Source organism: Emydura macquarii, unplaced genomic scaffold (assembly GCF_026122565.2).
Source record: "Emydura macquarii macquarii isolate MOO-44397 ecotype Brisbane River unplaced genomic scaffold, CSIRO-AGI_Emac_v2 contig_2696, whole genome shotgun sequence".
Taxonomy (NCBI): domain Eukaryota; kingdom Metazoa; phylum Chordata; order Testudines; family Chelidae; genus Emydura; species Emydura macquarii.
This window is the reverse complement of record NW_027132833.1, coordinates 335,567-362,549: the sequence shown is the minus strand read 5'-3', so window position 1 is coordinate 362,549 and position 26,983 is coordinate 335,567. Positions and strand designations below refer to the sequence as shown.

General features: G+C 62.1%; 2 protein-coding genes across 2 annotated transcripts; one reads left to right on the top strand and one right to left on the bottom strand.

Annotated features, from left to right (window-relative positions):
- Positions 1 to 227: 227 nt before the first annotated feature.
- On the top strand, positions 228 to 1,812 carry ELOB (elongin B). The gene is made up of 4 exons (XM_067565727.1): positions 228 to 437; positions 864 to 998; positions 1,327 to 1,435; positions 1,519 to 1,812. Exons 1-4 carry the CDS (start codon positions 228 to 230, stop codon positions 1,629 to 1,631), a joined length of 567 nt encoding a protein of 188 aa, XP_067421828.1. The 3' UTR covers positions 1,632 to 1,812.
- Positions 1,813 to 12,723: 10,911 nt separating this feature from the next.
- On the bottom strand, positions 12,724 to 24,564 carry SRRM2 (serine/arginine repetitive matrix 2). Its single transcript, XM_067565709.1, is given in 16 exon segments — positions 12,724 to 13,655; positions 13,993 to 14,100; positions 14,310 to 14,432; positions 14,724 to 14,996; positions 15,326 to 17,871; positions 17,873 to 20,812; positions 21,030 to 21,216; positions 21,349 to 21,438; positions 21,862 to 21,912; positions 22,051 to 22,083; positions 22,278 to 22,340; positions 22,475 to 22,552; positions 22,788 to 22,961; positions 23,076 to 23,186; positions 23,503 to 23,778; positions 24,443 to 24,564. Coding segments are annotated over 15 exon segments (7,026 nt in total). The 5' UTR covers positions 23,742 to 23,778; positions 24,443 to 24,564; the 3' UTR covers positions 12,724 to 13,645.
- Positions 24,565 to 26,983: the final 2,419 nt, after the last annotated feature.

The following is a 26,983-nucleotide window of genomic DNA, read 5'->3' as shown; positions in this document are numbered from 1 at the left end:
TCCCAACATGGCGGCGGAGCCGGGCCCCGCGAGGGCATCGGACCTTCTCAAGATGGCTGCGGTCACGGCTTCCCTGAACTTCGACCTTTCCAGGAACTCCGCTGTGCGCTTGACCCTCTCAACATGTCGCCCCCCTGCGCTGTGGAGGTCGGAGGCTGACGTGACCGTCCCAACATGGCTGCTCGTTGGCGTTCCGCCCCAGAACTTGGGGAATTTACCTTCCCAGCATGGCCGCTTCCCCTTCCCCCTCCCCCCATTGGTCCTGCCGCTCCGCTGACCTGCCCCTCGCCACACGGCAGCGGCGCCGTCTCTCTCAAGATGGCGGCCAGCGCGGGGCCGCGCGCCGTGCGTGGTGGGTCGCGCGGTGCAGGCTGGGACCGTGGCGGAGCCGGCGGGGGCTGCGGCTGCGTCTGGGCGAGCGGGGAGCGGCCGGGATGGTGAGAGAGAGAGAGAGAGAGAGAGACCCTCCCCTCCCCTCCCCCACCCCATCCCACCCCATCCCTCCTCCGCCGGGACCCCCCCGCCCCGGCCGCTCCTCCCTCTCCCCGCCGGGATTCCCCCAGCCCCGGGACCCGCCCCCCTGAGCAGGGCCCTTCCCAGCTATCCCCGCGGCCCCGAGCCGGAGGAGGGGGGGAACTGAGGCACGGGCGTCTGGGCGGGGCCTGGCGCTGATCCGGGGGCGAAACTGAGGCACAGGAGGCGGGGCTTGGTGTTACGTCGGGGGGGGGGAATTGAGGCACGTGGGCGGGGGGGGGTTGGAAACTGAGGCATGGGGGGGGGGCCTGGCGTTGTCAGGAGAGAAACTGAGGCATGGGGGCGGGGCGGGCCCTGGCGCTGAGTCGCGTGTCCGTGTCTGCCCCTAGGACGTGTTCTTGATGATCCGGCGCCACAAGACAACCATCTTCACCGACGCCAAGGAGTCCAGCACCGTGTATGAGCTGAAGCGCATCGTGGAGGGCATCCTCAAGCGGCCCCCCGAGGAGCAGCGGCTCTACAAGGTGCGGGGCGGGGAGCAGGCTGGGGGCCAGGCAGGGGCCGTCATGGGGCAGGGAGTGGACAGCGGACACCATGCTGGTAGGGCAGGTTGGATGCTGGGTAGTGGACACCGGCTGCAGGGAGAGATAGGTAGGCGGGGGTGCTCTCCTTTGGCAGTTGGTCCCAGTGCACCAGTCATTCCACCCCAGAGGCAGCTGCATCTCGGCACTGAGAGCCATCCCCAGGTGGCGTTATATGCGGCTGTTCCCCAGTTGCCCCGCCCCAGAGGCGGCTGTATCTCGATGTCTCTGGCACCACACTGCTCCACTCTTTCCATTCTCTCCGTCCCAGGATGACCAGTTGCTGGATGACAGCAAGACGCTCGGAGATTGCGGCTTCACCAGCCAGACAGCTCGGCCCCAGGCGCCGGCCACGGTGGGCCTGGCTTTCCGAGCTGGGGGTGAGTGCTTGGGGGGAGAGGCCATGGGGAACCTGGAGGGCTGATCCTGCCTCTCTAACCCTCTTCCCCCCCCCCTTCTCCAGATGACTCCTTCGAGGCTCTCCGCATCGACCCCTTCTCTAGCCCCCCGGAGCTCCCCGATGTCATGAAACCCCAAGACTCCAGCAGCAGCGCGAACGAACAGGCCGTGCAGTGAGAATGGGGGGGGGGACGCGCAGTGACCCCCTGTCTCCCAGGATGTCTCCCCCGACCCCCCAACACACAGCCACATCGCTGTCCCTCCCCCTGCCTGGGATCAAACCCCCTCCGTGAGTCCCCCCCCAAACCCACCTTCTCTTCGCTTTGGAGACAATAAAGGTTTGGCTGGTTTTGTGTTACCCGGCTCTGGCGTCTGACAGTGGGGTTAGAATCATAGAATATTAGAGTTGGGAGGGACCTCAGGAGGTCATCTAGTCCAACCCCCTGCTCAAAGCAGGACTAACCTCAGCTATATCATCCCAACCAGGGCTTTGTCAAGCCTCAGCTTAAAAACCTCTAAGGATGGAGATTCCACCACCTCCCTAGGTAACCCATTCCAGTGCTTCACCACCCTCCTAGTAAAAAACGTTTTCCTAATGTCCAACCTAGACCTCCCTCCCTGCAACTTGAGACCATTGCTCCTTGTTCTGTCATCTGCCACCACCGAGAACAGCCTAGCCCCATCCTCCCTGGAACCCCCTTTCAGGTAGTTAAAGGCCGCTATCAAATCCCCCCTCACTCTTCTCTTTTGCAGACTAAACAAGCCCAGTTCCCTCAGCCTCTCCTCATAAGTCCTGTGCTCCAGCCCCCTAATCATTTTTGTTGCCCTCCGCTGGACTCTCTCCAACTTGTCCACATCCTTTTTGTAGTGGGGGGCCCAAAACTGGACACAATATTCTAAATTCGGCCTCACCAATGCCGAATAGAGGGGAATAATCACTTCCCATGACCTGCTGGCAATGCCCCTCCTAATGCAGCCCAATATGCCATTAGCCTTCTTGACAACCAGGGCACACTGCTGACTCATATCCAGCTTTTTATCCACTGTTACCCCCAGGTCCTTTTCTGCAGAGCTGCTGCCCAGCTTGTCGGTCCCCAGTCTATAGCTGTGCATGGGATTCTTCCTTCCTAAGTGGAGGACTCTGTACTTATCTTTGTTGAACCTCATTAGATTTCTTTTGGCCCAATCCTCCAGTTTGTTTAGGTTACTCTGTATTCTATCCCTACCTTGCAGGGTATCTACCACTCCAGAGATCCCCCATAATACTCTGGGGAGCCCCTAAACTTTGAGTTTTGGAGGGTCCTGGGGTTGCCTTCCTCAAACCTCAAAGTCCAGCAGGATGTCCTACCCCTCTAACCATGCCAGCCCCCCATCTCTTCCACCCTGCTCTTCCGCCTAGTAACCCACTGCACCCCCTCTGAGAGCGGGGTGCCCCCAGTTCCCTTTTATTACCCACAAGACACCTCCCTTCACATTACTGACATTGGGGTGCTCCAGAGCTCCCCCATAACACAGGGCCCTTCGTTCCCATCACTCCAGGGCTCCCCATAACACAGGGCCCCCTGTTCCCATAATTGATATTGGGGTGACTCAAGACTTCCCTATAACACAGGGCCCCCCGTTCCCATCTCTGATATTGGGGTACCCCTGGGCACTCTTGTACCACAGGGAACTTGTGACAATAGAAGATTCTTGTAATTTTTATGACCTCCATGTGTGCCTCAGTTTCCCCAGGAGGGGAACAGTCCTACGTTTGCCCTCAGTCAGACAAACCCCAGGTGATGTCTGCATCTGCCCCAGGTTTGGGGGGGCTCGGAGGGGGTGTCAGGGGAGCCCCAGAGGAGAAAGGAGCCGAGAGTCTGCGGCTGGTGATGGCGACACCTTGTCAGAGCGTGGCGCTGCCCTGGTGGGGCGAAATCACAGCCCAGGCTCTGTTCTGGGGGCAGCCCCAAAAGGGGCAATGGGGTCCTTGTGCACACGCAGCCCTGGGGTTGTGGCAGAAGCCGGAGGGGGGCTGCGAAGGTGGGAGAGTTCCCGGCACCTCTGGGCCACCAGAGGCTGGAGATACAGCTGGGTTAGGACCAGCTCTGTGGGGAGACAAACCTACCTTGATTTCCCCTCACCCCTAAAGCTCAATGGGTCACTACCCCAGCTTAGGGGAACAGGCACCCCAGGCCAGCTGACCCATGGGGGAAGGTGGAACCCCTCACCTCATGGCAGACGATGGGAGGACATCGTGGCAGGACACCACCCCATTTCAAACCCAAAGGTTGCAGGGTGGCAGCTGCCCTTATGGGATCAAACACCCCCGGTCACTGGCTCAGATGCCCCTGCTCAGTTCGGCCTCAAAAGGGGAAGACCCTTGACAAAGGTGGAGTTTGTTGTCGTGTTTTTATGTAACCTGCCTGTGCCTCAGTTTCCCCCAGTGGAGAGGATGACGTTTGCCATCAGCGCAGCAGGAGGCTCTGTCCACACTGCAGCCCTTGCGTTGTTAACCTAAGGCTTGAGCGGCTACGCTCAGCAAGAACCCCGGGCAGGGAGGAGTTAAACCCAGGTCCCAGCCTGGGGCTCCAGCCTTTACGCTGCAGCAGGCATGTGGGAGCCCGACCAGTGTCCCCCAGACTTCTTAGCGCCCCCCAAAACGCAGCCGCTGGAGCGCACATTGGCCTGGGGAATGTTTTCCTTGGGTTCCCAGAGCACCCGTCCAGTGGGCCTGCGTCTACACAGTCCAGGAACCAAACCCTGGCTCCCGCCGTCACTCAGACTCAGCCCCTCTGCCCGTGGAGGAGGCTGGGGCGCCTGGGTTAGTGCCACGTGGGTGGGGATTCGGCTTGAGCCCGGCTCGACCCCTGGGCTTGCGCGGCCGTGTCCCAAGAGTCAGTGGCAGGCGTGTCGCCTGCAGGGCTGAGCCGACTCAACAGGGCCCGACCCAGCTGGGTGGGAGGGGCGGGCCCGAGGAGAAGCTGGGCAGAGCCCCTGGGGGATCAGGTGTGGGGAGACGTGGAGGGCTCTCCCTAAAGGCTATGTTGCTGACCCTGCAGGAAGAGTGGGACACCCTAAGGGTCTGGCATGGCAGAGGGGTTCCTCAAAGGGACTCTTCCAAATGTGGGGCGCATAGCATAGGTCCTGGGGGGGCTGGCAGGCCCCTCTACCCCTCACTGATATTGGGTGCCCCTGTAACACACAGACCTCCCTTCCCATTGCTGATAGGGAGGGTGTCACTGGGCTTCCCCTGTAATGCAGGGGTCCCTCATTAGCAACACTGATATGCGGAGCCCCAGGGGTCCCGTCTACCCCCCCCCCTTAACTCTGATGCGGCGCGCTCTCCACCTGCAGGCAGGGCTGGACCCATCTAAGGGATGAGCCTCCCCCACCCCGCATGTGCACCATCCCCTCTATAGGGTGATTTATGGGGGGCTCGGCCCATCTCAGCGTCCTGGCACCAGCTTGGAGGGGGAGTCATAGGGGCAGCTGCTTGGCTCTGAGCCAGGGAGCGACCCCCAAGCAGGGGGTATGTGAATATGGTCCAAATGGGGTCAAGTGTGATCGCATGGGGTCACAACAAGGGCAGTGTGGGGTCAAGAGGTCATGCCAGGGTCACCATGGGGTCAGGAAGTCGTGCGAGGTCACGAGGGGTCGAACAACTCAATGTAGGGGTCAAGAGGTCACAGGGGGTAACAGCAGGGCCAATGTGGGGGTCAAATGGTCACGTGAGGTCACTGAAGCAGGGGCAGGCCTTCAAACTTGGGCAATGTGGGGCACACGTTCATGGGTGGATTACAATGGGGTGATTACACAGGCCATGAGGATCACAGGGGGGTCACATGAGGTAGCATCAAGGTGGGGGAGGGCAGGGCAAGTGGCTGTGAAGCTGTCACCGTAGGTTCAATGTGGGATCTATGGGACGCAGCGCCGAGGCAAGCTGAGGTCATGGGGCAGCAACTGAGTCAATGTGGGGTCATCTGGGGTAACAAGAGGGGTCAATGTGTGGGGGGGGGGTTCAAAAGTTCCTGGGGGTCAATTCAGGTCACTAAGGGCTGAAGAGCAGACACAAAACGAAGGGGGTGGATGACAAAGGGGCACCACGGAGCCACGTGGGGGAGTCACGCACTCATGGGGCTGTTGCCATCAGAGTCAGTTGGGGGGTGTCAGTGTGGGGTCAAGAGGTCACAGTGGCGGGTGAGAAGGTGGTGGGCCAGCGGTCGTGCCACATGACGAGCGGGGGCAACGTGGGGGTCAGAGGTGCCTAAGGGGGGAGGGGCGGTGGGATGGGGGCAGGGTAGAACAGGCAGCTTCACAAGATCTGTGCTGGCTCCCCCCTTCATTGCCTCTGCTGCGCCCCTCTTGCCCTATAGGAAATCCTGGCCCCACACAGCCCCCAAAACCCAGAGCCCCCCCCATGGATTGATGTCCTGGCCACCAGCCCCTGGGGGGGCAGGAGCCCTGCTAGTCGGCCAGGCCCCCAAGGGCAACCCCCTGCCGGTGATGGGTCCCGCTCAGACACCAGCACCCCCCAGCCATGTCTGTCCCCTGGCGCTAGGCCGAGTCACTCGCCCCGGCTCTGAGCCGTGCTGCCGGGTATTTTAGCAAATCCAGCCCCCCGTCCGGGCACAACAGGGGACCTGCAGACACCCTCCCCTCCCAAACAAGGCACCAACTTCCCAGCTGCCGCCCAGCCGTGGGGGTCGCCCAGAGGGGCAGAGGTTACATCACAGTCCCCTCGGCCCCACTCAGGCCCTCCCCCCCCCCCCCCCCCACTGCCCCTGCCGGGGTTGCCAGCCGGTAGGGTGTTTCTGGAGCGGTTATCTGGGTGAGGGGGACGGGGGTTTCTTGTCTTTCTAGCCCGCCCCCAATCATTGCCTCAATAGCCACTGGTTTGCCAGCTCCTGACAACCACTTACCCCCCTCCCCATCAGGGCCCCCACCACACCCTGCGCTGGCCCAGGAGCTGCGGGCGCCCTTTGGGCAATGCAACAGCCAGAGGGAAACTGAGGCAGGCAGCGGCCTCGTACAAACTTGACGGAACAGCCTCTTTCGTCGCCCCAGGGAACAGCTGATGAGCTCCCCCCCCCCCCCCCAGCAATGGCCAGCCTTGCACTTGCAAATGGAGAGGGGGGGCGGGGGGAGGAAGGTGACACCATGGACCAGTTGGCCCAGCCCAACGGGCAGGAACCCGTGCCTGGGCTGAGGGGGGAGCCCCCGGCATGCTGCAAAACACAGCTGCTCCCTGCCTCCTGCCACCTCCTGGCACAGGGGTCCCACCAAGAGGCTGGGGAAGGGTGTGGGGTGGGGGGGGGGGAACCTGAAACCCGGCCAGGGGCTTGCAGCCTGGGCTCCAATGCAACAGAGAGCCGGGACTGTGGGTCGGGAGGGAGGGGCGCCGGCAAAGCTGGGGGCTTAGCAGGGGGCTGCGGGTTGGGAGTGAGGGGCGCCAGCAGGGCTGGTGGGGGCGGGGGGCTGTTTCTATATTTGCCGGGCTGCGTTTCCGGCCTTCTCGTCACCACGCTGCGGTTCGGTGCAGCCGGCAGCGCCGGGGCGGGGCGGGACCCATTGGGTGCAGTTTCAAATCGGCCGAGTCATGGAAAAGTCTAGAGCCGGGGGAGAGGGAGGGGACAGCTGGGGAGGTGGACGGGGGGGCACTGTTGCGTGATTCTCCAGGCCGCCCTGCGCCCAGTTGTGCCCCCAACGGGTGACTGGGATTGTGTGTCGGGGCCGCGGCAGGATTTTGCCAGGGGGAGGAGGCGGGAGGGGGGCACCTCAGGGCACCAGGCCCCCGAAACCCAGACACTGGGGGAAAAATATCCCCCCCAGCCCTTTCCCCACCCCCCGCCAGCCCCTCCCCCCAACCGTCCGCTGCAGCCCCCGCCAGACCCAGCAGCTCCCGCCCTGCCACCCCCCCCCCCCCCCATCTACAAACCAAGGCCCTGAAAATAGCAGAAGTCGCAGCTCAGCCACATCCTGGCGCTTCGGCAGGCCCCCCCAGGGCCAATTGTACCCATATAAGGGCATAAGCTCCGACCCTGACCCGCTCGCTGCTCAGGGGCCCTGGCCAGATGGGCCACGTCCGGGGGCTCAAGACTCCTGGGTTCTCTCCCCAGCTCTGGGAGGGGAGTGGGGTCTAGTGGTTAGAGCGGGGGGGAGGGGCTGGGAGCCAGGACTCCTGGTTTCTCTCCCCGGCTGGGGGAGGGGAGTGAGGTCTAGGGGTTAGAACAGGGGTGGCTGGGAGCCAGGACTCCTGGGTTCTTCCTGCTGCCATGGGCCCCCTAAACCTGCCCCGCCTTCTCCACCTGCTGAAAAGCTCTTTATCTCCAGGAAGCCATTTGAGTCTCAAGGCGGAAGCCACTTCCTGTCCCAAAGGCCCTGACACAACTTCCTGTCCCATGTGAGGAGCAGCAGTCCCCCCCCCCCCCAACTCTCTGGGCTTTCCAGAAAGCTCCTGCACCCTGCCCCCCAGCGCCGAGATGAAGCCAGCTCTGGGGTGGGGGTGGCTGGGGAACAGCTGCAGAGCGACGCCCCCCCCAACCCCCTCTCCTCAGCTATGGTTCAGTTCTCCCGACTCGAATCAGCCCAGCCCCACCCACCCCCAGAGACAGAAAGAGGAAGCAGGCCCTGGGGGTCGGTGTGGGGGGGAGGCAAGCCTACACTTTTTGGGCCCCATCCCCCCTGAGCTGTGCCAGTGCCCCTCACTCCCAACCTGCAGCCCCCTGCTAACCCCATCCTGGCCCCGCCCCCAGCTCTGCGGGTGCCCCTTACTCCCGGCCCTGCTCTCCCCGCCAATGTTATACATTTTCCACTCACACTAGCACCCGACACGCCACAACCACCCAAATTAAGGTCACACTCTTAACTGAGCATGTTGGGGGGAGGGGAAGAGGAGGTGGGGGGCAGGGAGCCAGCAGGGGTAGATGGGGATGGGGGCTGGGAGGTAGCAAGGGGAGTCTGGGCTCTAGGGGGTGATAAGCCCTTTCTATCTGTCCTCCAGCCAACTCCATTGCTCTCCAGTAAGCCTAGACCAGGCCAGGCCGGTGTGGGGCAGGGGAGGGGGTGGCGGAGTCAGGGCGTTTGGCCATCTGGGGTTTGAGGACACAGGTTATTCTGTATGTGGGGCAGAAACAGCCCACCCACGTAGGGCCAGGGGAGTTGGGGTTGTAGGGCACAGCAAGACTCACCCTCTGCCCCCCTCTGTGTCCAGTGCCCCACAGCACCAGTTCTTAGCACACGAAGCCCAGCTGGGGGAGAGAGTGGAGTGAAGGGGACAGGTCCAGAGTACCCACCCCCCATGTCCTGGGGCAGCCATCAATGCTGACCCCCTCCAGGAGCTAGGGAGAGAACCCAGGAGTCCTGGCTCCCAGCCCCCCTGCTCTAACCCCCTAGACCCCACTCCTCTCCCGGAATCAGGGACCCAGGAGTCCTGACAGAGCAGAAATGGAAAGTGAAAGGAATTTATAGGCCTCTGCCTCTGAATTCAGCCAAAATCCCATGGCAGCTCAGGGCTGGGCTAGCAGAGGCTGTGGGTCGGGAGTGAGGGGCACTGGCGGAGCTGGGGTACGGGGAGAGTCCAGGGCTGGGATCATAGGGGGCTGGGGGTCGGGAGTGAGCGGCACCGGCAGAGCTACCCCAGCTGACTCTCGCCCATCCCTGTAAGGGGCCTGGAGGAACCGGGGGGGCTTGTTCCCCTTCCTGGGACTGAGATCCCCTTTCTCCCACCATGTGGGGCCAGATCTGTTAAGCGCCGCGCTGGGGGGTGACGCTCCACGCTGAGCTGGGCGAAGGGGCTGGAATTTCCACTTTGAGCCGGGGCCCCCCACTTCCTGTGGTTTCAGGGGGAGGGGAGGGTGGCCGATCACATGACCGGTGCGGGATTGGGGAGGGGCATGTAGTGGGAGGGCCCCGGGTCAACCATAAAAAGCCCCATCACCGGCTCCTCGCTCTCTCTCCCCTGCAGGTTGGTGACCGGCGCCCCCTCGGCCCGCCACAGGCACAGGTGGGTTTCTCACTCTATGGCGATGCAAGACTCCTGGGTTCCCTCCCTGGCGGTGGGAGGAGAGTGGGGTCTAGTGGTTAGAGCAGGGAGCCAGGATGCCTGGGTCTATCCCCTCCTCCGCTCCCTGCGTCTCGGTGTCCACAGTTCTGGAGCTGATTGGAGGGGACCGGGGGGGTTGCTGGAGGGTCTGGGGCCCAGTGCACCCCCCAGGAGGGGAAGTTGTTTCTAGGCCACACCGTGGTTTATGCAACAGCAAAATGGCGCTTGCTGCCACTTCCCCTGCTGCAGGGGGTGGGCCTTGTCCCGGGCCCCGATTCTGGAGGGAGGGGTGCAGATTCCCAGGTTCCTCTTCCCCTCCTTCTGGGCCCCCCCCTTCTGAGGTGTCCCCACTGCTAACTCCCTTCTGTCAGCCTCTTCCTTTGGGGGCTTACGCCGCATTCCCTGCAGGGGGCAGCAAGTGGGGGCCAGGCTCATCCTACGTCGTTTCTGTTTCCTTTCCTCGTTCAAGCACAGTCGTCTAATTGCTCAGTCACCCCCAAACACGCGGCACTGGACGGCGCCAGCGGCCGGCTGGAAAACTAGCCGCGATTTGAATGATTCAGTTTGCAATTATTAGACACACCCCAGCAAACTGTTCTCTTCAATTACACGGTGCATCTTCTATTCTGCTCTCTGTGCTTTCGAATAATTAGTCCTTCCAAAATCAGGTATTTGAAGTCCGGAAAGGCCTTTTTGTAATTAGGGACTAAAATTAATGATGGGTCTTAATGGCCTATGATGAGCAATTGAATATTTAGCAATCAGCATTTGCTAATCAGCAATTTAATCAGGATCCCAAGCACTGCGGCGTGACAGAGGGAGTGGAGGCAGTGAATTCCTTGCACCCCATTGTACTTTCCTCACCTGCCAAGGATCGACCTTTGAGCTAATCAAGAGCCATTTGATCATTTTAATTTCAACGATTTAAGCAGAGTTGGGACCTATATTTTAATATTGTAATTAGAGAATTAATAACTTGGTGATCAGAGTAATGGTTTGCTGTTGTTCTCGATAAGTGATCATAGGCTTATAACGATCACCATACATCATTTTGTTGCTAATTATATCAACCTACAGCTAGGGGAGGGAAGTGGGGTCTAGTGGTTAGAGCCCAGGGTGCTGGGAGCCTGGACACCTGGGTTCTCTCCCCGGCTCTGGGAGGGTAGTTGGTCTGGTGGGTTAGAGGCGGGAGCCCAGATGCCTGGGTTCTAACAATCCTACACAAGGTCCCTGAACTGGTCCCCCCTGCGTGTGGCTCCCTGTTGTTTACCCAGCCAGGGAGCGCCGGCAGCGGGTGCTGGCTAAGGGATGAGCTGGGAGGGAGTTGCAGCTGGAGCCTGGCACAGGGCGGTGCCCGTCGGGGGATGACGCGTGGCAGCGATACGGACAGTGGACTCCTCCATAAAGTAGAAAGCACTACTAAACCGCAGCGTCCAGTGTAGTGTTTCCTACTTTATGGATGAGTGTACTGTGAGCAACGGAAGAGAGAGAGACAGCTGCGCCGCAGGGGCTGGGGACCCAGGAATCCAGGCGCCAGGGAGGGTGGGGGAAGGGAACCCCAACAGTCTGGGACGTCAAAGGAAAAAGAGGCTAGGGTTGGGGGACTGGGACCCAGGAGGCCGGGCCCAGGGCGGAGAGTGGGTGGCTTCTGGGAGGAAGATAACCAGGGCTCCAGGTTTGGGGGAGAAATGTGGTGGGTGGTTCCCAGTGCCAGAGGCCGGGGCACTGGAAGGGGACCCAGGAGTCTGGGTTCCATGGCTGGGGTGGGAAGAGTACTCAAGGGACCTGGCTATAGGGGAGGTGACCCAGGCATCCAGGGTCAAAGACGATCCTGGCACCAGGGTGGGAGCATGACCCAGGTATCCTGGCATTGGAGAAGAGCGAGGAGTGAAGAGAAGTCGTGGTATCAGAATGGAGGAATCCAGTATCCAGGATGGGGGAGGGGGGGCAAAGAAGTGCCCCCTGAGATTCCAGGGAGTGCAGCAGCAAGAGAAATGAAGATCCCTGCAGCCCCAGAGCCCTTGCTACCCACTGCCAGCGGGGGATGTGGGCAGGGGAGCTTAAAAATTTTGCTGGGGCACAACAGCTGTAGAAGGTTGTTATCCATACAAACTCAGGGTGGAGTGATGCAGGGACCGTGCCTCAGCCCCCGTGTGTATTCAAATAAAGTACTGTATTGAAAGAGAAAAACTCAATAACCTGCCTCCTGGAATTCATTTGTCGGGCGCTGAGATGCAGCCGCCTCTAGGGTGAGGCAGCTGGGGAAGTGCCGCATAGGAATGCCGCAGAGAAGTTTGCAACACAAAGGGCGAGGAAAAGTCCATTCTAGTGCTGAGAGGGAGTTGAGAGGGGCAGAACAGAAGCCCCTCGTTTGGGCCCGGGCCCAGAGTCCGGGGCTCAGTGACCTCTTCAAAGGGAAACGCTTCATCTTAAAACGGTGTTTAACCGACAGCGCCCCCTAGCACTGCCCTGGGGTATCAGGGCCCCCTACGGAGCTGCCACCCCTCTCCCTGCAGTGCTGTGCACAAACTGTGCCAACCACCTGCCCTCCCCTAGGGAGGGGGACAGCACAGAGGGGCACCAGCAGGGCAGGGTCTGGCCGGGCAGCCCAGGGCTGGGCCTCGGGAGGGGCACCAGCCAAGTAGTAGGGGGAGGGGCCCACTGCTGGACTCACAGGGGGCTGCGGGTTGGGTGTGAGGGGCACCAGCAGAGTAGGGGGAGGGGTGCGAGCCCAGGGTTCAGCTCAGGAGGGACTGCGGGTCAGGAGTGAGGGGCACCAGCAGAGCTGGGTGGGGAAACCCAGGGCAGAGCTAGCAGGTGGTTGGGGGTGGGGTGAGAAAATGGGACTTTCCAGCCCGTACCAACTGTTGAGGGGGCCGGGGCCGGACGTGGTTTGTCCCACCCCCCTGGCAGGGCAGCGCTGCCCCCTTGTGGCTACAGGCGTGGGTGGCTCCAGATGGGGTTTCCAGACCCGGACCCCCTCTCCCCACCACCAAACTCCCCCCTCCGGGCATCCCATAACCCCAGGATCACTGCCTGGGGGGAGCACGAGGGGGGGCCCCCCGCCCCCACAAGGCGCAGGCCCCAGGAAAGGGAGGGGCGCAGGCTCTGCATTTGGTCGTTTATTTCACAGAAAAAGTCTCCTTGCTGTACAGATTAAAAAAAATTAAACGCTTTTAAGAAACGTGAAGAAACTTCTCTGCCCCCGGCCCTGCCCGCCCCCCAATTCAGGGTTTCTCAGCCCGCTCGCCGCTCCCCCGCCGCTTACATTCCAAAGCTGCGCAGGGGCGGCCCTGCTGACAGCGCCCCAAATAGCCCCCCCCCCCCCATGCACCACAGCTCTGGTTGTGGGTCTCCAATGAACCCCATCTCTGCCCCCTCTCAGCATCAGAAGAGGCTCCCCACCGTTTAACTGGAAGCACCTATGCCCCCTTAACGGTGAGTCTAATTTGGGAGGCGGCTCCCAAGAGGGCAGATCTACGCCCTCGAACTGGGGGTGTTGCTGCCGCCGTACCCCCGAAGATCTATGAAGGGATCCCCGTGGGGAGTCTGATGATGCACTCCCCACATTTGAGTGGTGAGGCGAATTCAAACCAACTTCCTCGCCCTCCATGAGAGCAATTTGGGGGTGCTGGGATGGGGGACATGAGCCTGTAAATGTGGGTAAATAAAAGAGGGGGGCTGCACCCCAGAAATGTAGAGGAACCGTGCCACAAAATGGGGGGTTCTGCCACCGAGGCGGGATCTCGTCAGCCGCCCAGCTCCCTGTCCCCTGACTGAGAAACGCCAAAATCAAGCCGGCTTTCCTGCTCCCCCTCCCCAAAGGCCCGCCCCCCACCCCCTCTTTTTTTGTGTTTTCCTCTTTAACCATTTTTTGCCTAAATCAACCCAAACCGCCCCCCTCATCTCAAAACACAGAAGTTTTGTCGGGTTTTTTTTATCGGTAAAACTCACAGAAGAGAAAAAACTGAAACGCTCACATGGGAAAAAACGAGATTCGAGCCACGACGGGGAGGGGCCCCAGCAGCCGAGGGGGCGGGACGTAGTCGCTGACCAATCAGGGGTAGGGGGAAGGAAGGGGAGGAGCCAATGAAAAGGAAGGCGGCTGCTGCCGGAGCCCCCTCCCCCGCTCAAGTGCCGCTGCTGGAGGCTGGGCGGAGCCCACAGGCTATGGAGACCTGCAGGGAAGAGAAAAGGGGCGGGGCTAAGGCGATGCAAGGCGAGGTCTGCCCCCCGGTGGAGAAAGGGGGGAAATGCAGGTCTCAATGGCTCAGCCCCACAGGTCCATCTACCCAGGTATCCCACCTCCTCCCTGCCCCTCCTGATCAGCCCAATGGGCCCATTTACCCCGGTATCCCCCCACCTCCCAGATCAGACCCATGGGCCCTCCAACCCAGTACCCAGTCCCCCTGCCCATCAGCCCTATGGACCCATTTAGCCCGTATCCCACCCCCTCCCTGCTCCCAGGTCAGACCCACACACAGGCCCATACAGCTTGGTCTCAGACCCTCGTACCGGGACGCTCGGCGGTGGGCGACGTGGGGGGGGCTGGGCGTTTCCCGCCTGCGCTTGCGGCCCGGGGAGCGGCTGCTGGTTCGTCGGCTTCTCTGGGAGGGTTTGTCACTGGGGGGGTGGCCGGGTAAGGGGAGGGTCAGTGGGGCCCACAGATTTGACCCCCACCTCAAACCCCACCCCAGCCTGCTCCCCAAGGCCTCAATCCCTTCCCTCCCAGGCCCCCAATTCCCCCCTCCCCAGCCCCCCCCCCCACGTGTCCCCCGGGCCTGAGATGGTCCCTTGGGGGCTTGGGCCCAGCTGTTCCAGCAGACACCTACCTGTGCCGGTCCCGCAGGGCTGGAGGGGCCTCTGGGGGGGAGGGCCTGCGCCGCTCGGCCGGGGAGTAGCTGAGAGAGCGCGAGTCGCGCAGGGAGTCGATCGGCTTCCGGGGGCTCCGGGAGCTGGGGGGGTAATGGGTGGTAGGTGAGACAGCAACTCCAGGATGCCCCCTGCAGAGGGCACCAGCAGCACATGGGGCAGGTTGGGGGAGGGACCTCAGGGTCAGCCCACCATGCTTCTGCCCCCCAGGGAGAACAGGGACCCAGGCCTCCGGGCTGACAACCCCCATCCCCTAGGAGGACGGGGACCCAGGTGTCCGGGCTAGGAACACCTTTCCACACCCCTGTCTCCCAACGTAGGTCAGGACTAGCACTGGAAGAACGGGAACCCAGGCGTCTGGGCCACCTGCTTACCGCCTCTGCTCGGGCGAGGGCTTCTTGGTGGCTGCCTTGAGCTGCAGCTGGGATCCCAGCTTGGGGGAGGACGATGATGAAGAGGAGGAGGAGGAAGAGGAGGAAGACGAGGAGGAGGAGGAGGAGGAAGAGGAAGACGAGGAAGACGAAGAGGATGATGACGATGACGAGCTGCTGCTGGAGCTGCTGGAGCTTCGTGAACGGCGTTTCCGCTTGGCCACCTCCAGGGGGCGCCCCTCGCGGGCCGGCTCCCGCTGCGCCGGGCTCAGGGGGCTGTGGACAGGGGCAAAGTGAGAAAGGGGGATGGACACAGGGGGCACTGGGCTGGGGCGCAAGGAATGGAGTGGGGAGCCCGGAAGGGGGGCGCAACAGGAGTGGGAGGGGCCAGAAGGGGGGCGCCCCACCACAGGGAGTGGGAGAGAAGGCGGGGGTGCTATGGGGAATAGGGGCCCCACAAGGGGCGCCCAGCCATGGGGAGCAGGGGGGCCACAAGGGGGAAGCCCCACCGTGGGGAGCAGGGGGAGGCTGAAGAGGGTGCCCTGGGCAGCGGGGGGCCACAGGGGGGCACCCTGGGGAGCGGGGGGGGAAGAAAGGGGGCTCACTCTTTCTGCGCCATCTCCACGTCAGGCCCCTTGCTCCCTGGTGAGGGGTGGCTGGACTCGGAGGAGCTGGAACTGGAGTCGGAGGACGAGGAGTCGGACGAGGAGGAGGAGGACGACGAGGAGGAGGACGAAGATGTGGAGGAGGTGGACGAGCTTCTCTTCTCTTTGGAGGGCGTGCGGGGCGGTGGGGGCAGCGACGCCAGTGGCTTGAGGGCTCCACTCCGGGCCTTGTCTGGCAGCTCCCCGGACTCCTCCAGGACTGGCGGCTCCGCTTTGAGCTTGGGTCCTTCCCCGCCTTCCTCCTTGGGAGCCAGCACCGGGAGCGGGGCAGGCGCGGGGCTGGGCATCTTGTGGGAGGAGGAGGAGGAGGAAGAGGAAGAGGAGGAGGAAGACCTGACCTTCTCTGGCGCCTTGGCCAGGGGGAGGCGGCCAGCAGGGGGGGAGCCCTCAGGGGCTGCAGGGTAAGAGTTCAGGGTCCAGGCAGGCGCCGGACCTCCGTTCCTCACCACCCCGAGAGGCCCCTCCAGCCGCGGGGAGAGGATCTTGGGGGCAGGAGAATGGGCCTTCCTAGCTTTGGGAGACACCTCGTCAGGCGCAGGCGGGGAGTGGGACCGGCTACGCTGGACGGGTGCCACCACCACAGGCGGCATCTTCTCGGCTCTGGCTTTGCCTGGCGTCATCTTCTCAGCCACTCCAACTTTGGGGTATTTCTCCAGCACCGGCGGTGAGCGGGATCTCCTCCCAGCTCGTTTCGGCGAGCCCGAGGCTGAGCGGGTCCTGGACGGCGATGCCTTCGACCGGCCGTGGTAGGAAGAAGCTGGGGTGCGGGAGACATCCAGTTTCGGCGGTGAGCGGGAGCGCAGCTGCCGGGAGGCACCGCGGTGGGGGGAAGACCCGGCTCGCTCACGGCGGGGTGGCGTGCGGGATCTGCCACGGCGGGGAGAGGATGGCGAGCGCTCCCGGCGGTGGGAGAAGCGTGAGGTGGATCTCGAGCGGCTCCTGCCTGGTGACGAGGCGGATCGCTCCCGCCGCAGGGAGCTTCTGGATTTGCCTCGTCTGGAAATGGACCGGGACCGGGTTCTCCTGGGTGACGACCTGGATCTTCCTCGCCGCAGGGAAGATCTCGACTTCCCCCTTCTAGAGGGGGAGCTGGACCGGCCACGCCTTGTCACCCCCTTAGGTCTCTCTGGAGATGACCCAGAGTGGCTGCTTCTGGGAGACGCCCCCAGCTTCTCTCGAGGTCTCGGAGAGGAGCCAGACCTGCCACGCCTTGGAGGGGATCTGGATTTCTCTCGAAGTCTTAAGGACGAGCTGGAAATGCTGTACCTTGCCGGAGACCTGGATTTCTCTCTAGATCTCAGAGATGAGCCGGAACTGCCATACCTAGCAGGAGAAAGGGATTTCTCTCGAGGCCTGGGTGGTGAGACAGATCTGCTGCGTCTTGGGGGCGATTGGGATTTCTCTCGAGGCCTAGGGGGCGATCGGGATTTCTCTCGAGGCCTGGGCGGTGAGACAGATCTGCTGCGTCTTGGGGGCGATCGGGATTTCTCTCGAGGCCTGGGGGGCGATCGGGATTTCTCTCGAGGCCTGGGCGGTGAGACAGATCTGCTGCGTCTTGGTGGTGATCGGGATTTCTCTCGAGGCCTGGGGGGCGATCGGGATTTCTCTCGAGGCCTGGGGGGAGAGACAGATCTCCGTCTTGGTGGTGATCGGGATTTCTCTCGAGGCCTGGGGGGCGATCGCGAAAACTCTCGAGGCCTGGGGGGCGATCGGGATTTCTCTCGAGGCCTGGGGGGCGTGGCAGACCCACTCCGTCTTGGGGGCGATCGGGATATCTCTCGAGGCCTGGGGGGCGATCGGGATTTCTCTCGAGGCCTGGGGGCGATCGGGATTTCTCTCGAGGCCTGGGGGGCGAGGCAGACCCACTCCGTCTTGGGGGTGATCGGGATTTCTCTCGAGGCCTGGGGGGCGATCGGGATTTCTCTTGAGGCCTGGGGGGCGATCGCGATTTCTCTCGAGGCCTGGGGGGTGAGGCAGACCCACTCCGTCTTGGGGGCGATCGGGATTTCTCTGGAGGCCTGGGGGGCGATCGGGATTTCTCTCGAGGCCTGGGGGGCGAGGCAGACCCACTCCGTCTTGGGGGCGATCGGGATTTCTCTCGAGGCCTGGGGGGCGATCGGGATTTCTCTCGAGGCCTGGGGGCGAGGCAGACCCACTCCGTCTTGGGGGCGATCGGGATTTCTCTCGAGGCCTGGGGGGCGATCGGGATTTCTCTCGAGGCCGGGGGGGCGAGGCAGACCCACTCTCTCTTGGAGGCGACCGGGATTTCTCTCGAGGCCTGGGCGGCGACCGGGATTTCTCTCGAGGCCTGGGCGGCGACCGGGATTTCTCTCGAGGCCTGGGCGGCGACTCAGACCTGCTGCGTCTCGGGGGTGATTGGGATACTTCTGCCCGGTCTGGAGAAGACTCTGAGCTGCTCGGAGGTGTTCTGGATTTCTCTCTGGTGCCAGGGGACAATCCCGATCTGCTCCTTCTTGGGGACATTCTATATTTATCTTTTGCCTCAGGAGAAGACGTTGGCTTGACCTGACTTGCTGAAATCCTTGCTAGCTCTTTAACTTCTGGAGAAGCCACGGGCCTGCTGTGTTTTGAAATTGCTCCAAGTTTGCATCCTGACCCTGGAGAAGATCCAGATCGGCTGCGTCTTGGGGGCGAGCTGGATTTCCCTTTCAGCATCAACAACGATCCAGATCCACTCAGCAAGAGAGGCGATCTGGATTTTGCCTGCTCTGCAGAGGGCCCTCTCACGGGTGGTGATGGGGGTTTCTTTATCACTTCTGGAGAGGCTGTGGATCGGGTTCGCCATGGCTGGGGAGATCTGGATTTTTCTTTCACCCCTGGAGAGGCACCAGGTTTAACACATACTGAAGGCGATCTGGATTTCTTTTTCGGTTCTGGAGAGGATCCGGACTGGCTTTGTCTTGGGAGTGGGGATGACCTGGGTTTTTCATTTAGTTCTGGAGAGGATCCAGACCTGACTCTCGCAGGTGGTGATCTGGATTTCTTTGTCAGTTCTGGAGAGGATCCAGACTTGCCCCTTGTGGGAGGTGATCTGGATTTCTTCATCGGTTCTGGAGCGGACCCAGACTGGCTGCATCTTGGAGGCAAAATAGATTTCTCTTCCATCACTGGAGAAGACCCGGTACCACTGTGTCTTGGAGAGGTCTTAGATAGCTTCTTCAGTTCTGGAGATCCAGATCTGCTTCTGCCTGGCGATCTGGATTTCCCTTCCACTGCTGGTGAAGATCCAGACCTATTTTGCCTTAGAGGAGAACTGGGTTTCTTCTTCAACTCAGGAGAGGAGCCAGACCTGCCTCTCACAGGGGGTGATATGGATTTCTTTTTCAGTTCTGGAGAGGATCCAGATCTGCTTCGTCTTGGGGGCGATCTAGACTTCTCTCTCACTGCTGGAGAGGATCCAGATCTGCTACGTCTTGGGGGCGATCTAGACTTCTCTCTCACAGCTGGAGAGGATCCAGATCTGCTACGTCTCGGGGGTGATCTAGATTTCTCTTTCACCGCTGCAGATGATCCAGATCGGTCTCTCACATGTGGTGATCTAGACTTTTTCTTCAGCATGGGAGAGGACCCAGACCTCCTTCGTCTTGGAGGCGACCTAGATTTCCTCTTTACCACTGAGGATCCAGACCTGCTTCGTCTCAAGGGCGATCTAGATTTCTTCTTTACCACTGGCGAGGACCCAGACCTGCTTCGTCTCGGTGACGATCTGGATTTCTTTCTCACCAGTGGAGAAGATCCAGATCTCCTTCGTCTTGGCGGCGATCTGGATTTCTTCATTTCTGGAGATGATCTAGACCTGCTTCTTCTAGTTGGTGATCTGGATTTCTTTTTGAGTGCCGGAGACAGTCCAGACCTCCTCCTCCTCCTCCTGGGTGGAGTTCTGGATTTCTTCTTTAAAGCTGGAGAAGACCCTGACCGACTCCTCCGAGGGGATGATCTGGATTTCTTTTTTGGCCGAGGGGACGAGCCAGAGCGGCTCCTCCTGAGCGATGATCTGGATTTCTTCTGTGGCCGAGGAGTTGATGTGGAGCGGCTGCGTCTTGACACTTTTCTGGATTTCTGCTTCACTTCTGGTGATGAGTCTGATCGGCTTCGCCGAAGAGGCAGCCTGGATTTCTTCCTCCGCTCGGCCGATGACCCGGCGCGGCACCCCCGGACTGAAATCAGTGATTTCTCCTGCCTGGGAGAGGACCCTGACCGGCCACGCCGGGGCGGGGTCCTCGACCGGGACCGGCCTCGCCGGGGCGGGGTCCTCGACCGGGACCGGCCTCGCCGGGGCGGGGTCCTCGACCGGGACCGGCCTCGCCGGGGCGGGGTCCTCGACCGGGACCGGCCACGCCGGGGGGGGGTCCTCGACCGGGACCGGCCTCGCCGGGGGGGGGTCCTCGACCGGGACCGGCCTCGCCGGGGCGGGGTCCTCGACCGGGACCGGCCTCGCCGGGGCGGGGTCCTCGACCGGGACCGGCCTCGCCGGGGCGGGGTCCTCGACCGACCCCGCCTCGCCGTGTTCCTGCTCCTAGACCAACCAGGCCTCTGGGGTGTCCTGGAGCGGGACCACCCTCGTCGTTGGGGGCTACGAGATCTCCCTCTCCTCTGGGGTGTGCGGGATTTGCCCCACCTGGGGGGAGTGCGGGAACGGGACCGTCCCCATCTCTGAGGGCTCCGGGACCTGGCTCTCCACTGGGGGCTGCGGGATCGGGACCGGCCCCGTCTTGGAGGCGTGCGGGAGCGGGCCCCCCGGCGGGGCGGGGTACGGGAACGCCCTGCCCGGCGGGGTGGGGTGCGGGAACGCCCCCTGCGGGAAGGGGGCGTCCGGGAACGTGATTTGGCGTCTCTTTTGGAGAGAGAGCGGGTTTTGGCGCTCTTCACGGGGGTGCTGGATCGCTCCCGCCGGGACAAGCCCTTGGGAGTAGCTTTGACAGGCTGGGTGGACTCTGGGGAAGAACTGGAGCGGCCCCGGCGCTGGGAGGCCCTCGATTTCTCCTGCCTGCTCGGAGCCGGCTTGTCTCGTTCAGGAGAAGAAGAGGAGGAGTCTTCGTCACTCTCGCAGCCTGAGCAGGACGGCCGAAGGGAGGAGGCCTTCCGGGTCATGGCCGGTGCTGGGAGGGCAGCCGTGGGGGATGGGCTCTTGGGGTGATCAGCCACCAACTTTTTGGGGGGCGGGGAGGAGGAACGGTGGGACTTGGTCTCCTTGGAGGCTGGGCGCCTGTGGCCAGATGAGGCCCTCCCCTGGACCAGCTCGGGGGACGGAGAGCGGCGCAGGGGGCGAGGCTCGTGCTCCGAGGTCAAGGTGGGGGTAGATCTGCGTTCTGGGTGCTGGGGGTGATCCTTGTCCTTCTGCTTCCCCTCAGAGGGGGGCGACAGGGAGGAGGAACGCTGGTGGGGGGACCGCCGGGATGATGGCTTCTGCAGGGAGGAGGAGAGAGAGCTGCTACAATGTGGAGTTCAAGACACACCCCCAGCACCACCCACTCGAACCACTAGCCCCCACTCCTCTCCCAGAGCCTGAATAGAACCCAGGAGTCCTGGTTCCCAGCCCTCCTGCTCTAACCAGTAGACCCCATTCTCCTCCCATAACCAAGGACAGAACCCAGGAGTCCTGGTTCCCAGCTCCCCCACTCACCTCTCGCTTATCTCGACTCTCACGGGGGCTACTGCTCTGCGCGCCGCGGCCACGCTCGGGAGAAGCAGAGTGATCTCTCTTGGGGGCATCCTTCGGGGGGCCCTCAGGATCGGCTCTCCTCCGCGGCAGTGCCGGGGGGGTCACACTGTGACGGGAGGCCCGTTTCTGGGCGGTGACACTCCGAGACCTGGGGTGAAGCAAAAGGGAAGGGTCAGAAACCAACAATATTAGCAACGCCCCCGAAGCACTACCAAGCCCTTCGGGGCGGGACTCCCTGCACCCGCGCCACCCTCCCTAGCCATGCCAGCAGGGGGCGTACCTGCTCCGCGAGCTGTCTGAGGATGAGGAAGAGTCTGGAGAGGAAGAGCGATCTCTTCGGCCTTTCTGGGACGCAGACTCGCTGGTGGATCTGAGAGCATGCAGTCGGTTAGGGGGAACAATACCTGTGTTGGCGGGTGGCCAGCATGGGAACTGCGCAGCGTTTGGAGTGCAGGCTGGGGAAAGGCAGGATCGGGTGGCATGGGGGGTGTAGGCCGGAGGAGGGGGGATTCAGGGTGCGCAGGCCAGAGTGGGGGGAGATCCAGTGGCAGGGGGAGGCGCGGACAGGGGTGGGGGGATCCGGTGGCACTGACGGGGGGGGCGAAGGGGCCGGAGGAATCTGATGTGGGGTGTGGACGGGGGAGGAATTCGGTGACATGTGGGGCACATGAGGGGACTAGCAGCAGTGTGGGGGGGCACAGGGCGGAGACAGGGAGAAATCAGGCAGCGTGGGGGGCACAGGGCTGGGGGGACTGGCTGCGGCGTGGGGGGAGGGGGCACACAGGATTCGTACCTCTTCCGCTTCTTCTCCTTGGCTTTGTGTTTGCTCTTGGGAGTGGGAGACCTGAGTAGGTGACAGGAACAGTGGAACACAGATGAGCCCCACCCTGGTCCGCGCCCATCCCACAGCGCCCGCCCCATCCGCCTGCGGGCAGAGGCCAGCACTGCCCCTTTCAGTAAGAAACCCAATGCAACCACTCACCTGTGTTTCCTCTTCTTAGAGGCCGACTCAGACCTGGACAGAGAACAGAGACCACGGGGTCACCAGAGCCACGTCGCCCCACTGTGTGCCAGTCACCCCCCACTAACAGACCCCGGGGCCCGCTCCCCACCCCGTCCCCGCCCTGGGGTCGGATCGGAGCCAGCGTCCCCAGAGGAGAGAGGTCCTGTGTCCCATTCCCTGAACCTGCAAGCCAGTCCGTCCCTTACCTGTGTTTCTTTTTCTTTGAGCTCTTTTTCCTCTCCCTTCGAGAAGGGGATCTGCTCTCTGACCTGCAGGGAGCACAGCTGGAGTCAGATGCTGTCCCAGGGTACCAGAGAGACCCAGGAGTCCTGCCTCCCAGCACCCACTCTAACCCCCCTCCCCACCCAGAGCTATGAGAGAACCCAGGAGTCCGGGTACTCACCTGCCTCTGTCTTTCTTCTTTTTCTTCTTCTTCTGCTTGGGGGATGGAGAGCGGGAGCTGCTGGACTCACGGACCAGGCTGGGGACAAACAGAGCATGCATAAAGGGTTCATCTGGGTCCAGCCTCAGCCTCGCTTCAACCCCTGTGACCTGGGGCGACAGGCCTAGAGCTTGTGCCCTGTGGTATGCGATCCCACCGCTCGAGGCCAGGCCTGCAACTCAGGCCAGACGGAGGGAGAGCTGCCGTCCACCCTGGCAGGGGACAGCACCACATGCACGTGACCCCCAATGCCCCACCCCGCCCCAGCCGCTACCTGTACTGCTTCTGCTGCTCCTGCTGCTTGGCAGCGGCAGCCGCCGCCTCCTTAGCCCTGCGGTTGGGGTCGAAGGAGCTGCCATCCACGTAGTTCTCGCTGATGCCGAAAGCCGCCCTCAGCCGCTCATTCTTCTTTTCGTTGGCCTCGGCCAGCTGGTGGGTCTCAGTGATCCTGGGGGGGGGAGGGGAAGAGAGAGCGGTAGGACTGGGGGCAAAGCTGGCAGCAGCAGAGGGAGGCGAGCTGCGGGGTGAGCCTCACTGTGGGGGGCCCTCTGGGGATACTCACGCTGGCTTCTGCTCAGTCTGCTGCTCCCCTTCCTTGCCCAGTGCCACGTCCTTCTCCAGGAGCATGAGGCGGAAGGTGGCCACCTTCTCCTGAATCTCGCCTTCGGCGTAGCTGGGAAAAAGGAATTGGGGGAATTAGAGGGCGCCAGGGGAGTTAGGGGGCACCTGAGTGAGGCTGCACCAGTGACCCACTTTTCCCTTCCCCGGCAGCTCCTAAACCAAACTCAGCTTGGTCCCGGAGACAATGTGAAAATCCCCAATTTCGGGGGCCTCCCCATCCCACACAGACTGCAACATCCTAGCTCTGTTCATCCCCCCAACCCCAATGGGTGACCCCCCGATGATTCCCACCTCCCATCCCCTCCCCGACGTGTGACTCCCCATCTCCACCCCCCAACCTGTGACCCAGCGCACCTCCCACCACGTACCCCTGTTCCTCCATGAGCTCGGCCAGCTCCAGGCATTTCAGCTCCACCTTGCGCTTGCGCTCATGGTCCAGGATCTCCTGGTTGGGCTTCTTGACCAGAGACGACTCCAGCTTCCTGAGCTCCTCCTCCGACTTGTAGTCGGTTCGCTCTTTCTTGTGCCGCACGGCCGACAGGTTGCGCTGGACGTAGCCGTTGGTGCCGCTACCCCGGGGAGTGGGGAGCCCTATCCCATTGTACATGGCGCCGCCAGGCTAGCACCGCCCGTGCCTGCAAGACCTGCGAGAGAGAGGCGACGTCAGAACCCAGGAGTCCAGGATCCTGGCCCCCTGGCGATAACCCACTGGACCCCACTCGCCTCCCAGGGAACCAGGCGTCCCTGGGCCCTCACAAAGGTGCCCTTTGCCCGCCGGCACATGCAACAAAACAGCGAGCTCCAACACGAGTGGTTTTGGGTAACTGAGCGGCCCCCGAGACGCACGTTAGCATGTACAAGAGGGAGGCCCCCAGGGAGCCTGCGGGGGGCGGGGGACCGGCATCCAGGGGTGCGCAGAGGGGGGCCGGGCAGGGGGAAGGGATGGGGCCAAAGAGTGCTCTGTGGCAGGGAGAGGCGGGGGGGTGACAGAAGCGGGGTTACAGAGCACAGGGGGCCGTGTGGGGAGGGAGGGGGTCCCCAGACGGGGGGCTGGGGCTCCTGCAACGCAACCGCCATCCTTATCCCCTCCCTGCCCCCGCCCCCAACCCAACACCCCTTCCCTGCCCCCCCGCTGCCCCCACACTTTGCCCCCCCCCACGGGCCACCTCAACCCCCCCGCCCCCGCTGCCCCCACACTTGCCCCTCTGCTCCCGCCACCCCCTTCCCCCACACGGGCCCCCTCCCCCTCACCTCACCCCGCACCAACCGCCCCCTCGGCCGGCCCCGCGCCCCGTCTGCGCCACTCACCGAGCCAGGCCGCTCGCTCGCTCCGCGCCGCCGCCTCGGCCTGCGCCTGACTCGGAGCCAGCAGCTCCCCCCGGCCCCCACCAACGCCGCCTGCCGCGGGGCACCACGGGAAATGGAGTCCGCCGGGCCGCGCCGCGCCGCGCGGGGCCGTGGGGATGCCGAGCGCGGGAAACTACAGTTCCCGGCGTGCTCCGCGCGCGGCGAGCCAGCGGCCGCCATTTTGAGCGCTCCGCCGTTGGGCCGCGGGACATGCCGGGAGGTGTAGTCCGCCTCATCCGGGAAGGCCGCATCAGGCAATGGGGTGAGTGTGGACCTAGCGGGACTACGTCTCCCATGAGACTTCGCGGCAGGCGCACAGTCTGCTGGGATGTCTACTACGCAGCTCAGGGCAAAGGGCAAAGGGCGGCTGGGCCTGCCGGGACTATGGTTCCCATGAGGCGCCGTGGCAGCCGCACAGCCCGCTGGGATACCTATCAGCCTGCTGAAGGCGGGGAAAGGGGAATGCGGGAATACCGCTCCCAGCATGCCCCGCGCGCGCCGCGCCGGCCGCCGCCATTTTGTTCGTTTGAGGGTGGGGTTGCGGGGCATGCCGGGAGGCAGAGTGCGGCCAAGTGAGCCCGGCCGTGACCCGACTGCCGCTCCCATGAGTCCCGCGGCGGGCCGCAAGGCCTGCTGGGAGATCCCTTGGACGGACGAGGGCAAGCCGGGCCCGTGGGGACTACATCTCCCGGCGTGCACCGCGCCGCCCGCCGCCATTTTGATCGCTGGGTGACTGGGCGGTCCCCGGCTCACAAAGCCTATCGGGAAATGTAGTCTGGCTGAAGGGGGGGTGCGGCCCAAGGTGGACAACAACTCCCATGGTGCACTGAGGCAGCTACGGTTCCCGTCCCACAGTGCAACAGCGCTAGCTTGGAAACGTGATCTCGTTGCTTGCTCGTCCCCCCGCCTTTCCCCTACCCCGCCCGCGGTCTGTTATTGTGGGGTCTCAGGGAGACGGGTCTGTTATTGTAGGGTCTCACCAGCAATGGTCAGTTATCCTAGGGCTCCGGGTGTTGGATTGTTATTTTAGGGACTCACACTCAATGGACTGTTATCCTAGGGCTGTGTGTTGCTAGGCTGTTATTGTAGGGTCTCACACACACTGGTCTGTTATTGTAGGGTTTCCTAGGGGTGCCTGCACTGTGTCATTGTAGGGTCCGACCAGCACTGTTCTGTTACAATAGGGCTCACACATACTGATCTGTTATCATAGGGTTGCATGCTTTGGGCTGTTATTGTAGGGTCACTGCTAAGCCCAGCCTTTCTTTAGTCCCAGAACTGGCTTTTCCAGGCTCCCGGTGAATCATGCGCCCTGACCCCTCTTGGAGACCCATCCCAGGGGAAGTTGTGGGCCCTGTAGCACAAGCACCTCTTGGAAATAAAAATGCATTGAGTCTATGCCGGGGAACACTATATTTCCCAGCCTGCCCTGGGCTACAGCCTGCTGCATTGTGCGTGTTGTAGTTCAGCTAACCTAGGAGCTCCTGAAAATGGATTGACTCTTCCAGAAGGAAAGAGTGGGTGAGAATACCTGTCCCAACATGCCCTTGATCCTGTTGCATTGTGGGAGTTGTAGTTCATTTAACTAATTACCCACCCCAGGTGAGGGTTCACCCCTCTCTTTAACCTGCAAGAGTTCAGCCCCAAGTTGGGACCCACGGTGGATGACAGAGCACCCAGCTCTCGTAACCAGCCAGGCCCTACCATTCACACTGCCAGCTGGGCAAGGGGAGAGAGACCAACGCAGGAGAGCTAGCATTCGTATTACTAGCACCGTCCCTTGCAGAGAAACCCAAAGCATCAGCCATCCTCTTCCTTCTCTTCCTCATTGCCACCATCCCCATCCTCGGCTCTGGTCAGCCTCCTGGCTTTTGTAACGTGTTACGCTGATGCCCACTAGGGTTCAGACATCTTGGTTGAAGCTTTCAACCCATTTTCCTTATTTGAACGTCCAGCCCACACAATTATGGGGTGGCCCAGTTTTCTGTAGGCAAACTCGGCAGTTCCCCTTGTACTCATGAACATTGACGTCACCTTGGCAACACAGGAACGGGTGACTTCCAGTTACCTCGAGGAAGTCTCTCACACTTCATCCCGGCTGCCCCCAGGCATCCTGTGGTGGCGACTAAGCTCTCACGGACACTATTCTCCAAGTCAGCAGTCATTCTCAGAGCATCAGCAGATCGTGAATGCAGACACGAGCTCAGCAGGTTACTTCTGCTACCGTATCTTTACATTATAATTCGCTTGACCTACGGAAGGGATTCCTAATTTTTCTGCCTCCATGACCCCATTTTGAGACTTAATGTTTCCTGTAACCACAGAAAGAAACAGAGTAACTCCACGATCAAGGAATCCAAGGAATTTACACATTAAGAACATTATTTAATGCTCTTGAATGTGACACACGGGCTTGCATGTTGCAACACAGCTTCTCAAAGTTTGGCAATGGGGCAGAAATCGCACATCTTGTCTCCAATGTTACATCACCGGTAGATCAGT

Bases quoted from the DNA above. Each gene is read 5' to 3' on its own strand.
- ELOB (XM_067565727.1), top strand. From the start codon at position 228: ATGGCCGCTTCCCCTTCCCCCTCCCCCCATTGGTCCTGCCGCTCCGCT. The intron at 438-863 runs GTGAGAGAGAGA...GTCTGCCCCTAG, and splicing joins AGCGGGGAGCGGCCGGGATG to GACGTGTTCTTGATGATCCG. The intron at 1,436-1,518 runs GTGAGTGCTTGG...CCCCTTCTCCAG, and splicing joins CCTGGCTTTCCGAGCTGGGG to ATGACTCCTTCGAGGCTCTC.